Source organism: Sorghum bicolor, chromosome 7 (genome assembly GCF_000003195.3).
Source record: "Sorghum bicolor cultivar BTx623 chromosome 7, Sorghum_bicolor_NCBIv3, whole genome shotgun sequence".
NCBI lineage: Eukaryota > Viridiplantae > Streptophyta > Magnoliopsida > Poales > Poaceae > Sorghum > Sorghum bicolor.
This window is the reverse complement of record NC_012876.2, coordinates 52,057,238-52,072,302: the sequence shown is the minus strand read 5'-3', so window position 1 is coordinate 52,072,302 and position 15,065 is coordinate 52,057,238. Positions and strand designations below refer to the sequence as shown.

Here is a 15,065-nt window from a genome sequence, read left to right as displayed (position 1 = left end):
TTCTAGGGTGAACCAAGCACGCACTCAAAGTTGTTCAAAGTCAAGATGGTACCTGTAAATAAGGGAATTTAATTTACCTTTTTTTCCTTCTTAAATTCTAAAATGATATTGACTTGCACAACTCAGAAGTCAGAACTATCCTTAGCACCAACACGAACCCACCATGCCAGTATGAGAGCATGCCTTGTTCCACCGAGAAAATATCTACATTTTCCAAATCTTAACACTAAAAATAAGAAAAGGACAAGAAAGCCACCTCTGACCACTGACACTAACTATGAGAGAACGTGGAACGCCCGGGCCTCCTTGGCCACCCTGACGAAGACGTCCTCCAGCGTGGCGTCCGCCACCCCCCACCCGAGCACCGGGAACGCTCGCCGCGCCACCTCCACGGCGCCGAAGACGCAGCCCAGCCCCACCTCCCGCCGGGGCAGCGCGAACTTCTGCGTCCCGGACACGCTGTAGATCCTGGTGTAGCCGGGCGACAGCCGGCTCACGATCAGCTCCACTGCCTCCTCGTGCTCCGGCGAGGTCGTGATCGTCAGGATCCGGGTGCCGCCGTACCTCACCTTCAGCTGCATTTCGTGTATATATTTGCCACCATGTAAGATGCTACTAATGATCATGCATGCATCTTGCAACAAGATTTCTGTAAAACTTGGCTCCAGATCAGGTGGTTTAATTTTTTTTCCAGCATCTTGTTTCTCTGGTCGATCAATGTGCAGGCGTGCATTGCATACCTCCTTGGGAGTTCCAATGCACTGGAAGTTGCCGTTGATGAAGATGCCGATGCGATCGCACAGCTCCTCTGCCTCCTCCATGGAATGTGCTGTGATATACGAGGCAGATATATTATGCTGAAATGTTCCGCATTTGGCGAACCAACTAGGTTGAAAATCAACATGCAGAAGAGAACCATAGCACCAATTAGATGCGCTGACACCAATTTAGACGCGGTGCTACAAAATTTCCCAGGACCAAGAGTCTGCTTCCCAGTCAAGTACTTAGGATTACCGCTAACGCTCGGAAGGCTAAGAATGGCTCACCTACAGTACATCATAGATAGAGCCAAAGGCAAGGTTGCCGGATGGCAAGGACGCTTAGTCAATGTAGCTGGACGAAGAGAATTGGTGCGGTCAGTACTTAGCTCACTACCTGTATATTTGATGACGGTCATTAAACCTCCTAAAAACTTCCTGAGGGAGCCAGACAAGCTGAGAAGAAGATTCCTATGGGCAGGTGACCACGAACTCACTGGTGGAAAGTGTAAAGTAGGCTGGTTCAAGGTATGCACACCAACTGTAAATGGAGGCCTAGGTATTCTAGAATTGGAGAAGTTCAGCAGAGCCCTACGGCTAAGGTGGCTGTGGTTCTCCTGGGAAGACACCGAAAGACCATGAAAAGACATGCAGATGCCAGTAGACAAGGATGACATAGCACTCTTCAATGCTGCAACCAGAGTTGAGCTGGGAAATGGTGCTAAGGCTGCCTTCTGGACCTCGCGCTGGCTGCAAGGTGACGCTCCTGCAACCATATTCCTAACACTATTTAACCATAGCAGAAGGAAAAACAGGTCAGTTGCCGAAGCGCTAACCAATGACAAATGGATCCAAGATGTCGACCACAATATGACAGAGCGGACAATTGCAGAATTCGTGGCCTTATGGCGGCACCTTCAAAACATCACGCTCCTCCCACTGCAGGAAGACAGGATCACTTGGCTGCACACTCGCGATGGGCAGTATACTGCAAAATCAGCATATGACCTGCAATTCGTAGGCACCACTAAATCACTAGCTGCGAGAACACTTGGCGAACGAAAGTGCCGCTAAAATGCCGCTTCTTTGTCTGGTTGATGCTCCAAAACAGAATTTGGACAGCTGCACGTTTACAGCTCACAGAATGGCCCAATGAATACTTTTGTCAGCTCTGCATTAGAAACTTAGAGACCACCTCCCATCTATTTCAGGAATGCAACTTCTCAAGAATGATATGGGACAAGGTCAGCACATGGACTGGGGCAGTGGACCTCAAACCGTCTAATTGGGGATGCATGAACGATATGGAACAGTGGTTTGTGAATATGGGGAGCAGCAACAACAATGAAGTGAGAGATGAGATACGCTCCATAGTCATTCTGACTATCTGGGAAATCTGGAAAGATAGAAACAACCGTGTTTTCAACAAGTTCTGCAGCACGCCGAGCCAAGTGCTAAGTACAATCCAGGACGAAGCTAAAGCATGAATACAATCAGAGAACAAAGGCCTACAAGCTCTGCTGCCAACAGTTGTACCTTTAGGGCCTCATCTCTCATGATTAGCACTCTTCTTTCTAAGACCAGTAGGCGCCTCTGCATTTGTAATTATTAGGGGTGTTGTGGCCTCGAGAAACTGCGAGGCCACAAGAACTTGTAAATAACTCTTGTAACTATTATTCTCTTCACTTATCAATGAAAGCCGGTGACGGATCTTTCGAAAAAAAAATATGCTGAAATGTCCAAGACAATGCATGCATATACAAGAGGAGCTAGGGTGGTTACTGGTAAGAATGATGGTGCAGTCTTTCTTTGCTCGCTTGATGATGTTCCACAGATCGTTCCTCGACCTTGAGTCGAGCCCAGTGCTCGGCTCGTCCATGTAAACAACCTTAGGATTGCCGATGAGCGCGATGGCAACGCTGAGCCTTCTTTTCATGCCCCCGCTGTACTTGCTTACAGATTTGTCGCCGAAACCACTGTGGAACAGATTTACGCTCTTCAGGGAGTCTTCGACTGCCTGGATCAGACAATATATATAGTTCATGATCAAACAAAATGAGTTCCGGTCATTACAGACTGTATATAATTTCAGATGCGCAGTATAAGATAGTTCTCATATTGTACGGTAGATTACAAGATTTATTCTACTTCGTCCATGGTTTCAAAGTTGAAACTACCTGTGTTAGAGCAGCACCTGTGAGATTCTTCATCCGACCAAAGAACATCAGATGCTCTCTTCCTGTCAGAGGCTCCCAAAGCAAACTGCACACACAATTAATGTACATGCTTATTTTAGTTAGCATCACAGCACTTGCAAAACCACCTTCCAAGAAAATAAAGCATCGCCACTGACAAAGTCTCTTGTGATCTTACTCGTGCTGTGGACATACACCAATATTTGTGTATATTTCGTTCATGTCTGTCCTCAGATCCATTCCATGTATGTAAGCAGTACCATAAGTCGGTTTCACAAGGCCAATCATCTGCACATGCATTCCATAAGCAACGTGGAAATAAATTCTGAATATTGTTGTACATGCATTTCATGATAGGAATTATTTCTTACTTACCATGTTGATGAAGGATGTTTTCCCTGCCCCATTGGGACCCAACATCCCAAAACACTGCCCTTTGCGCAAAGCTAGCGATAATCCTTTAACAGCATGCTTGTCAGGGTTCCCATTCTTTCCAGGATACACTTTCTTCAGATTATGGCAGATGATCATATTCCTCATGTCCATATCCTTCAATAATCGTTTCACCACTTTGCGCTGACAGTAATTTTTTTGAAGAATAAATTCATAAAACTATCCATGTTCGTTTTATAATAATTCAGCTATATACTTGGCTAACCTCTAGGGACACATCAGGTTTTGTCGCATAAACATGGACCCTCCTGGATTGCCTCTTCAATTTGATTGGTTTCTGTGATGGCGATGAATGTTTTGTCGATAGAAATCCAAAGAGAAACAGAGGCTGCCATGCAGGTCTATGGTCCAGTAAAAATGCTACAACAAGGAGAATTATCCATTCGATAGACATTAGAACCAAAACATCTTTCATCCCGTTAATCGGGTCGTTCAAGTCCACCCATCTCATCCCAGGTTTTCCCATGTTCCTTCCTGCTGCGGCATACTCAGAGAGCTCGTATATTCCTCGGTACATGGAGAACCCAGGAACAAGCTCCATTATTACAAGCCAATGTCCTAATTTGTTAAAAAAAAAGTTTGTGGTACCAATTCAAACTTTGATTTGAAGAATTTATAGGTTCATAAAACTGGAGTAAAAAATGTCACTTACTTGGGAAGGTTGCATCCTCGATGAATATCTTCAAAAGCGCTTCACCAAGAAGGCTAGAGCCAAAGACATACATGTAACCAATCACTGTAACACAGAAAAGGATGATCCATCCAGATAAGCCCATCGAGAGAACCATACAATCTTGCTGATTACATAATGCACGTTTTATTTTACTAACCACTAGCAGTCTTGACAGATGAGAAGAAAGTTGCAAGCAGAAAAGCAGACATGATCTGTAGGTTGATACATACGAAGTAGAACAGAGACTGTATGATGTAGCTATTTAGTCTGAATATAACCAGCCCTGCGAAACCAAGAAGAGTTCTCTGCATGATTTGCCAGCATTTTGTTTGCAGTGAAAGTGAACCCAAGAAATTCAACATGGAGTTAACTGGTACCTATAATGGACCCAAAGATGATGAAGAACATCATGTAGGCTGCTGAAAGGGCCAAGAAATAGGCGTAAGATACCAACCAGTAGGGTGCATCCTTCAGCCCATGCATCTTCATCATGAGTCTTAGTCTCTGCTGCTTCTCGTAAACAAGGTATGTCAATATTACCTGTAAAAAAAATGAAATAGTCAGCGCACTTATTTTTGATTTCACTGAAGTTCAGTAAGTTAAATTTGACTCACTGGAAGGAGGAGCTGAACTGTCCAGGTAAAGAACAGTGCATCCAGGAGAGTGGTGAAGTCCAGCCTCGTTTTAACTGCAGCTTTGGGCATTTCTTTCAAAAACTCGAGGCGCATCTCTGCATTTTCTCCTTTTAAAAAGTTCAGATATGCAGTGGATGCCTACAGTGGAAATAGTAGCCACAAAAGTAAGTCATACTACATTCTCCACTATCATAAGAAACACCTGAAAAGATTATGTTACTTCGTAAGCTATTTCTCACTGAAAAAGTTGACTGAAAAAAAATCTGTAGGCAAGTGTAAGTACCATATTAACCAACCGTGAAACACGCAAAACTGTCATGGAATGGTGTCCATTATCTCTGCTGAAGCTGGAATTGTACCAAACATATATATGGAAGCGCCTCTTGTTTGTATCGAGGAAGTCATAACCTACAGGAATAATTGCTTGGCTTATTAAAATCGTAGGGTACAATCTATTAGGACAGTTTGACAAAAAATTCTGAATTGAGACTAGGCTACCAGCGAGGAACTCGTTAGATCTTCGCCTCTTATTCCCACCCTTATAACCCTTGAACATATGGTTATTTATCACCGAGGAATTGTCGCACCACAACGACAAAGCTTGAACGCACTGCATATCTGTGTCCATTTCATGGTGAAGATGAAGATAGGAGTGTAGTTATTTATTGTACATAAATTCCGCATAGAGTATAAGAATAAAATTGTGGCATGTAACTCTGCAATGTGCAGTCCACTATTTCAACACAAGCAAACCTTTTTTTTGACGAATCAGGAGGGGTCGAGGCCCCTACAGTAATTTATTTAAACAGAACCAAGGAGTACAGCAAACAACGAGAAAGAAAGTTTACAATAGCGAAAACAGCTATTTCAGTAACCACAGAATAAAATTGTGGCATGTAACTCTGCAATGTGCAGTCTACTATTTCAACACAAGCAAACATGTATTTCAGGAACCACAGAAAAAATATTCTTTTTTTTTTACCAGATTCCATTGGTATCCCATCAAAATGTCCTGAAATATTGCGTGACTCTGATAAGCACTTCGGTTGGAGCAGATACAAGGTCTCATTTGGAACGAGACCCGGTTCAATGAAGAGCACATGTGCCGGCAGAGAGCTTGAACCCTGCAAGGGCCAAATTCACCGTCACAGTAAGTCCTTCCATCAGAATCATCAGAACAAAGAAGCACAAGCTTTTGGAGAAATGCAGCTTGATGATCATGAATAATGATTGATCAAGATAATAAGGTACTTACAGGAACTACTGTCGAGAACAAATCCAGGTAGTCCGAAGAATTCGAAGCAGCAGGCATGAGTCCGTACTGTGGGGGAACAGGTGGGAACAGCAAGTTTCCAAGGCCTGCCAAAAAATTCAGCAAGAACAAAGAGCTATCAATGATCTGAGCACCCAACCAAATATGCACAAGATTTCCATGAAAAGTACATCTGTACGTACCTTGGGCAAGCTGGCGGTTCTGTCCGGTGAGAAGCACGGTGGCGGGGCAGCTCTTCTCGGATGCCTTGCACGGCCGCGGGTGCAGGCGCGTCAGTGCGCGCGCCTCGGTGGGCGGCACCTGCACCAGCGCCGGCCACCTCGGCGGCGCGGGCACGGCGCAGGCGAGCGCCTGGATGGGCGTGGAGTACTGGATGCCGCACTCGGTGCCGACGCAGCCGCACCGGAACGGAGGCCGCTCCAGCTCGCTGTCCACCACGCGCTGGATGGTGACGAGGAGCACGCAGAGCAGCGCCGGGAACGCGGCGATCGCGGCGTTCGTCCTCGCGTTCCTCCTCTGTGCGGCCGGTGTCGTGTGGGTATCAAAGCAAAACCAGGCGTTCCGGTGAGTAGCTATAGACATAGGACCGTCGAGGATTGGCCTGCTTTGCGTTTTTCTTGAAATGGCACAGTAACAAACACAGACATCTGCATGTGGTGTGGCGGCGTGGAGATTTCGTTACCTGGAAAGAGAGGTTCTTGAGGAAGAGGGCATGGACCTGCCTGGAAAACCTTGCAAGACCACGCGATCTCCGTCGAGACTCCATGAGTGTCTGAGTTCAGCTGAGAGAGCAAGAACTCACTAACGGATGACGCGATCGAAGAAGAAGAGGCACTACAGCAAGTGACGAGTCATACTATACCACCGACACCGAGCTCATGCTCACGTGCTGCTCCTGATATATTAGATATAGCAGAGCTGCCAGAGGAGTAAGTAGCACAAGCACAGCAGAGTCCAGTCCAATCCAGTCCAGCAGCTGGCTGGCTCAGGTCAGGACTTCAGGAGTCAGCAGCAGGTCAGGCGAATGCCTCGTGGCGCGCGCCGCGGGGCGTGACCATCACGCGCGCCGTGCCGCCTGCCCGCCTGTCCGTCCGGGTATCAGGCGGGAACGCGGCGGCGGCGGATTACCGGTGAAGCATTCAGTTTCTGTTTCGCCATGGAAGCCGATGCTGAATGACGTTGGCTTGAAGAAATCTGTGCCCCCGCTTCAATGCTGCTGCCGTCGCCTCAGCCGGGTGTTACGGGACGAGCCTAGCTAGCCTTGTTTTTGTTGTTGGCACAGTCAGTGGTTTACGAAATGCACATGGAGAGAGCGAGCTTAACGATGGAAATCTGGCTTACCGTTGTATGTATATGTGTATAGCTGTATATATATAGTATGTATATGTGTATAGCTGTCGTCGTCCCTCAGCATTAAACTTAATCAATGCAAGAAGGCTAGACCCACTTGAAGAAAGTAAAATAACTGACCTTGTGTTAGTCGCAAGCGCATTGGACGATAATTTCAATGGAGAGAGTATGACATATCCAATTTTCATAACTTTGTAGCGACGATAGTCCTGAACCACTTTCGTGGCTGCGTTACGGTTCTTCTCGTACATGACTACATGAGTTATCACACCCTTCAACTTCAATGAATGCAATTTTTCTACTAGCACATGATCCATTTGCAGTAGAATATACAAATTTATGGAAAAGCTAAAACAAAAATGCGCATCCCGCCGGCCTCAGCCCTCAATCTCTCTCTCTCTCTCATGGTGGCGGTGCGATGGATCCACGCCCGGTGGAGCTTCCGCGACCCGCACTCGCATCCCAACCGCCTCCTCGCATCCATGCCCGCGCCTCACCGTCTCCCTTACGTGTGGCCATGGTGGACTCGGTGGCGATGGCGCCAGATCCGCCACCAGATAGGTCTGTTCATCCTCCTCCTAGATCTGGTATCTAGAGTTCTGGCGAGCTCTTCCTTCTTATCTCTCAACTCTAGTAGACTATAGAATGGTTGGCCGGAGGAGGCAGGTAGGCAAGGCAATGGAGATTGTGAATGGGCGGTTAGGGGAGCTAGCGGTGGTAGGAACGGTGAGGACTGAACGGGGCAAGAGAGGCTTGACGGAGCTAGAGAAGATGGCGGCGGGCAAGCTTGTCAGAGGTGGAGAAGATGGTGGTGGTGGTGGTGGGGCGGGAGAGGATGTGGGCAGCCAGGGGCAATGGCGTCGGATTCGGGGCCAGCCACGGATCTGGTTTGTTTTTTCTTTTTTTTGGTAAGCAAAATAATTTTTTCTCAAACAGAGCGTACAACCAAAAATTGGATTTCCTGCACTTCATAAAATTGTGTAACTGTACTTTTAGAAAAAATGTGATGTCATTGCAAAGGACAGGGTACATACGATTGTAATCTCCTCGTTTCTCATGATCTCATCGATGGGAAAAAATGTTTATGCACGGCATGGTGCTTCTTAGCCTCCATGAGTCCATGACACACGCCGTTACGTCACCATATCTTAGTCTGCATGAGAAGCATCGGTGTAGAATAATCGAATTAATCAACATTGGTGCCCGTGGTTCAAATACGGATCAGATCGATCGGCCGAATCACACTTATCGACATAAACAAATCTCCAGCATTATACACTTTAACACTTTAACGTGAGGCTATTTTTTCATCGGACTCAACATTAGAACCAGCGCAGATCCTAGTGCATGTCATAGCTTGTTTGTTTAGTTGAAAAGTCATGACTGAAAATAATATTCGCTGATTTGTTATGAGAAAAAAATATTACTGAGTAGCTGATAGATTCGGTATATAAGTTTAGTCTAAACTTCAACCCATGCCCCCTTCCAAAACATGCGGCTAAACTTGTCAACCAAGTCATTGCAGACGTCAGAGTAATATGGTAGAGTATGTAATTTATTGACTTGTATTTTTTTATTAAGAAAAATATAGTAATAAATTATTGGCTTACAGTGAACCTGAGCCCATGAGCCCGTTGTGGCTCCAACCGTAGGTCCTTAGTGGCCACCCTGTCAAAATGGATTAACAAGATACCACGTGTTAATATAGGTCAGGAATAGCCGCATGGCGTGACATGTACAAAGATTAGATTACAACGGATTGTGTTACAAGAATATCCTAACCAATCTAACTACTTGGCTTACAACACAAGGAATGCAACTAGACGTATACTCCCTAACAACCTGAGCTCACGGCTAACCATCAAGAGATATGACGCCTAACAAATTTATCCTTTAACACTCCCACTCAATCTTAACCTACCTCAAGGTTGAGATTGTTTCTGAATCTGACTAACTTTGAGAGGCTTACTGCTTTTGTAAAACCGTCAGCAACTTGATCTCTAGAGCTAATGAATCTCACATCTACTAGGCCCTATGACATGCTTTCTCTAACAAAATGATAATCAATCTCTATATGTTTAGTTATTGCATGAAACACTGGATTAGAAGTCAAGTATTTTGCACCAATATTATCACACCACAATCTTGCTGCTAGAGGATATTTGAATGTTTAGTTCACCAAGCAACTTTTGTACCCACATTATCTCTGCAGTAGCATTAGCTAGGGCCTTGTAATCAGCTTATGTGCTAGACCTTGACACCGTAGCTTGTTTACTTGCACACCACGAGACAAGGTTTGATCCAAGGAAGACAACAAAACCTCCTGTAGATCGCTGATCATCTACACATCCTTCCCAATCAGCATCAGAGAAGGCACTTATCATCATAGAGGCCGACTTTCTTATCTTAAGTCCAAGCTTGGATGTGCCATGTACATATCTTAGAAATCTTTTAAGTGCACTCTAGTGAGTAGTAGTGGGTGCATGTCAGAATTGGCACACCTTGTTTACTGCAAAAGAGATATCCGGATGGGTTAGTGTAAGATATTGTAATGTTCCCACTATACCCTATACCTTGTAGCATCGTCTGGCCCCAATGCATCACCATCGATTATACTTAGTTTTTTAGCACTAGATAGGGGAGTACCAATGGGCTTGCTTAAATTCATTCTAGCTCTCTTTACCACATCGGCAACATATCTTTCTTGATTCAACACCAACCCATCTACTGAACTCTCGACTTCTATACCACAGAAATAGTGTAAATCACCCAAGTCCTTCAATGCAAACTCCTTTTCAAGATATTAGAGCAGAGCATTTGTGGCTTCTTGAGATGAGCTATTGCAACAATTATGTCATCAACATATATCGATACAAACATTGTGTGCCTTCCTTTGTTATAATAGAATAAGGAGGTATCTTCCTTAGGCGGCATGAAACCCAATGATTCTAACTTGCTGCACAACCGAGCATACTGAGCTCTAGGGGCCTGTTTTAGACCATACAACGCTTTATCCAACTTGCACACTAGATTTGGTCTTGACCTATCCTCATATCTAGGTGGTTGATGCATATACACTTCTTCCCGCAAGACGCCATGAAGGAAAACATTTTGTACATCAAGTTGCCGAAGTGACCACCCTTTTGATATTACTACAGAAAATATGATGCGACCACTGGGCTAAGTGTGTCTTCATAATCTAGACCATAATGTTGCTTGTAGCCTTTTGCAACAAGTCGAGCCTTGTACCTATAAATTGTTCCATCAGCCCTTTTCTTAACCTTATACACCCATTTGCAACCTAAAATGTTTTTGCCTTTCGGTTGTGGAACAAGGTGCTGTTATGCATCAAAGCACTACGTTCCGCATCCATAGCTACAACCCATCTCGAATCATGCAAAGCTTCATAGAACATGATCTCTAGAGAACTCATTAGTGTTATCAGGTGGAGGAATATATGCATGAGGATTAGATACTTCAATGCCCCTAATGGTAGTATTTGAGTTAAGTAAGGATTCCGGAAGGAGAGAGAGTTTAGTGTGTAGCCATGCACCGAAATTTGGATGCATGGAATGGAACAGGACACTTCATCAAAATCAATGTCTCATGAAATGTATACTCTCAAGGATCTAGGCACTTATACTCTTTATGATGATTACTATACCCAAGCAATACACAACACTTAGAACAAAATTGGAGTTTGTTTTTATTGTAGGGTCTTATATTAGGCTAGCAGGCACAACCAAAAACACAAAGGAAGGTATAATCGGTAGTCTAGCTGTTGTTTCAGCAAGCGTGCATAGGGAGTTTCACTCTCTTTGAGTTTGGAAGCAAGATGATTTATAAGGTGGACAGTAGTAGCAAAAGCCTCATCCCAATACTAGAGAGGTATAAAAGCATGAGCTAGAAGGGTGAGACCAACTTAAACTTTGTGTCGATGCTTTCTTTCTGCAGCACCATTTTGTTGGTGTGCATGGGGGCAAGAAACATGATGGGTGATGCCAATTCGTTGTAAAAAGGAATTTAAAGATTGATATTCTCCTCCCCAATTGGTTTGCATAGATAGAATTTTTGTATTGAATTCTCGTTCAATTAAATTTTGAAAATCATGGAACCTCTAAAAAACTTTAGACTTATGGCGCAAAAATATACTCATGTGAACTTACTGTAATCATCAATAAAACTCACATAATAACTATTTTGACCAACTAATGATGGAGCAAGACCCTAGACATTGGAGAACACAAGTTGCAAGGGACTAGTTGAAGTAGTAAACAACCTAGGGCATGGAAGTGCATGGCTTTTACCCTTTTGACATGCATCATAGACAACATTTTTATTTGACTCTTTGACAAAAGAAAGCTTGTGGTGATTTAAGACTAGCTGAACTATGGGTGCTGCAGCATGTCCTAATCTATAATGCCACAAGGAGGTAGATGCCTTGACAACTCCTAGTGCCTATTTATTCTCATCGATCTTGAGAGGATAAAGACCCCCTTCACATCTGCCTTGCAGAACCATCCTCTTCGTGTCCCATTCCTTAATGGAAAAATAGTCAGGATGGAATTCAAGGAAGACATTGTTATCACAAGCTAGACGATTTATGGAAAAAAGACTCTTTTGTGCATTTGAAACATGAAGGATTTTATTGAGGTGGATAGTACCATTATTTGGGGATTGCAAAATACTAGATCCAACATGACATATATCCATACATGATCCACTTGTAGTGTGAACCTACTCGTGGCCACTATACTTGTCATGTGTTGTGAGTTTTTCTAGTTCTCCCATCATGTGATCTATGGCTCCCAAATCCATATACCAGTTCATATCTATACGATACGAAGTGGTTACCGATGCCGCACTCTTCTGAGGAGGGCTAGAGAATGAGGTATCAATCCTCTTGAAGCAGCAGACAACAATATGTCCTTCCTTGCCACAGAGCTATCAAAACATGCTAGCTTGGAAGTTGGATCCATGTCCACCGCCATTGCCCTAGCCACCGCCACGACCAGGGAAACCACGATTCCCACCACCGCGACCACCATTGCGGCCACAAGATGTGTTTCCTCCATGACCACCACATGTAGCCATGTTCATAGAAGCATTGGAGCCTCCATTCTTCATCTCCTTGCGTTGTTCAAAAATTACAAGCTGAGTTTACAACTCACTTACTAAGATTGGTTCAACTCTGGCAGCAACTATAGACACCACCGGATCAAAGTAATCATCAAGGCCAGTCATGATATACGAGACCAGCTCTTTATCCTCTAGTTTGTGCCCGGTCGACGCCATGTCATCGGCTAAGCCCTTCATCTTCACAAAGTACTCGCCTATTGAAGATGCCCCCTTTGACACCATCACGAGTGCCATCCGCATGTTGATGACATGAGCACGCGATTGGGATGCAAACATCCTTTCGATGATAGTCCATGCCTCCTTTGTAGACTTGATCATGGTGGGAATCTGCCCCAAGATTTCCTTGGAGCAGGACATCAACAAGAAGCTGAGGACTTGTTGATCTTTCATGAACCATGAGGCAAACTTAGGATTTAGAGCGAGAGAGTCCTTCTTGTCCTCCCCTTTCATGGATTCTATAAAGGGTTCTGGTGCTTTCATCGTGGGCTTGATGTATGACTCAAGCTATGCGCCCCCTAGGGTTGATAGCACCTGAAGCTTCCACATCAGGTGGTTGTTGTGGCTCAGCTTTTCTATGATAGGAAAGATGAGCAATGGAGCAGAAGAGGCAGTGAATGAGGAAGCTATCACGTGGAACACCATAGGTTTTCTCCATTAGGATGATGGCTCTAAATACCATGTAAAAATGGGTTAATGAGATACCTTCTCAGGTTCTCGGTACGTGTTAATATAGGCCAAGAATAGCCCCATGGCATGGCATGTATAGAGATTAGATTACAACAGATTGTGTTATAAGAATATTCTAACCAATCTATTTACTTGGATTACAACACAAGGAATGCACCTAGACATATACTCCAACCTGAGCTCACGGCTAACCATCAGGAGATATGATGCCTAAAAAACTTATCCTTTAACAACCCCCACCCTCTGCCGCCGCTGGTCGTAATCCTAAAGCTGGTGCATAGCACCCTCCACCTCTCTTGTCATTCCCTCCTTGAGTCCTAACTAACCACGGGTCTAGGCACCATCACAAGCTTGACCTTACGATGCATCATCGCTACCTCCTCCACCTCCTAGCCACCGCCGTCGTTCGTCGTTTTGAAGCAAGCACCCCCTATTCCCTACTTCCCCTCACTTCATCTGGTGCGATTGACCTCCTCTGTCGCGCATGCCTCTGTAGGCGCTGGCCTTGATGCTGATGGTCATGGCCCTTGTGAGGCACCCATTGGGCTAGTAGTGCTGCTCGTGCCTCCCCTAGTAGCAATAGCAGCGCCCCTAGTCATCAATGGCGTAGGAGAAGGCAACAAGTTCATCATCCCCTTGGTGGCCTCATGACGGGCCCTATTTTGTCGTGCCTCTACCCCCTCTACCACTAAGGCCGACTGCCACACAACCACCACGACCACTTAGCATAGGGCCTGGGTGCCCCACTTGCCCTAGACATAGGTGTAGGGTCAAGACTAGAGGGGGTGTGAATAGTCCTTTCTAAAATTAACGTGTTGGCTAATTGAAACAAATACGGAATTAAACTATCAGTCTAGCAAAGACTACACCCCTCTAAGTTCACAAGCACCTTATAAAGATCCTAAACAAGCAACTAAGGTGCCGACCTAGCTAGAGCTTGTTGACACTTCTTAACGCAATTACTATAAATAGACTTTTAAACCTATCCCTAGCAACGACGTCAAAATTACTTTACATCACTTAAGCTATGTTGTCATCCCCAGCATGATGTAATAGTGCTAGTATTAAATCTATATGCTTTTCTAGGAATAAATAAATAAAGGATCCGCAAGCGCACAAATAATACCGATGTAGCATTTTAACCAGGAGTAATCCAGGTATTGTTATTTATATTTTTACCACTGGGAAGGGACTTGCAATGGATAATGAGCAATGAGCACTGCATGTAATCACAGAGATCTTAACCATGTCTTTATCTATATCTCATGTAGGGTAAGTGTCACTTAATATAAATATATGAATATGAATAATAAGTGAGAGATGATAAATAAGAATTCATAGCCATATGATAAATATGATAATCATCTCAATTAGATTACTCTAAGTCTATAGCACTAGCATTGTACTAGGACAATCTACAGGAATAAATCCTATGTATTCTAACTATACTGTCAAAGCATATATTGATTAGTGCAAGTACACCTAGCATCATCGCAAGAAAAGTTTATATCTGTGCATAGTGATATTAGCAAGAAAGATCATGAACATAGCAATCACTTCCCTTTAATAATGGTTCTCTACAAGCCTTATAATTGGGAGGAGGAATACAAAGGACTCAATAGGTGTCGATGAAAGCTAGTCGGCAGTCTACCTTGGGGTATACCCACGGTAGTAGTTTATCGGTAGACGATGCGCAAGCTACGAACTCAATGGTGACGCAAGACACAGACAAGGTTTTTATCCAGGTTCGGCCGCCGTGTGGGCGTAATACCTACGTTCTGCGTCTGATTGTATTGGATTGTGTTGAGATGAATTGCCTAGGGGGAGTCCCTTGCCTCTCTTTATATAGTCCAGAGGGCAGGGTTACAAATCTAGAAACTAATCCTAGTCGGTTACAATTGC

The 15,065-nt window shown here is 44.4% G+C and overlaps 1 protein-coding gene across 4 annotated transcripts; it reads right to left on the bottom strand.

The window, feature by feature from the left end:
• Positions 90-6,835, bottom strand: LOC8070029 (ABC transporter A family member 8). 4 transcript variants are annotated; one of them, XM_021464658.1, is made up of 17 exons: positions 6,670-6,835; positions 6,170-6,503; positions 5,970-6,073; positions 5,697-5,838; positions 5,213-5,332; positions 4,998-5,122; positions 4,694-4,852; positions 4,457-4,619; positions 4,237-4,362; positions 4,059-4,142; positions 3,612-3,964; positions 3,329-3,529; positions 3,132-3,241; positions 2,936-3,020; positions 2,541-2,775; positions 741-829; positions 90-575 (listed from the first exon to the last, which is right to left on the bottom strand). In XM_021464658.1, exons 1-17 carry the CDS (start codon positions 6,751-6,753, stop codon positions 276-278), a joined length of 2,814 nt encoding a protein of 937 aa, XP_021320333.1. In that variant the 5' UTR covers positions 6,754-6,835; the 3' UTR covers positions 90-275. The 4 variants fall into 4 exon arrangements, 2 of the variants coding, with proteins under 2 accessions (XP_021320333.1, XP_021320334.1); XR_002454860.1 differs by lacking the exon at positions 90-575 and having other exon boundaries at positions 2,953-3,020; XR_002454861.1 differs by lacking the exons at positions 90-575; positions 741-829 and adding an exon at positions 836-2,391 and having other exon boundaries at positions 2,953-3,020.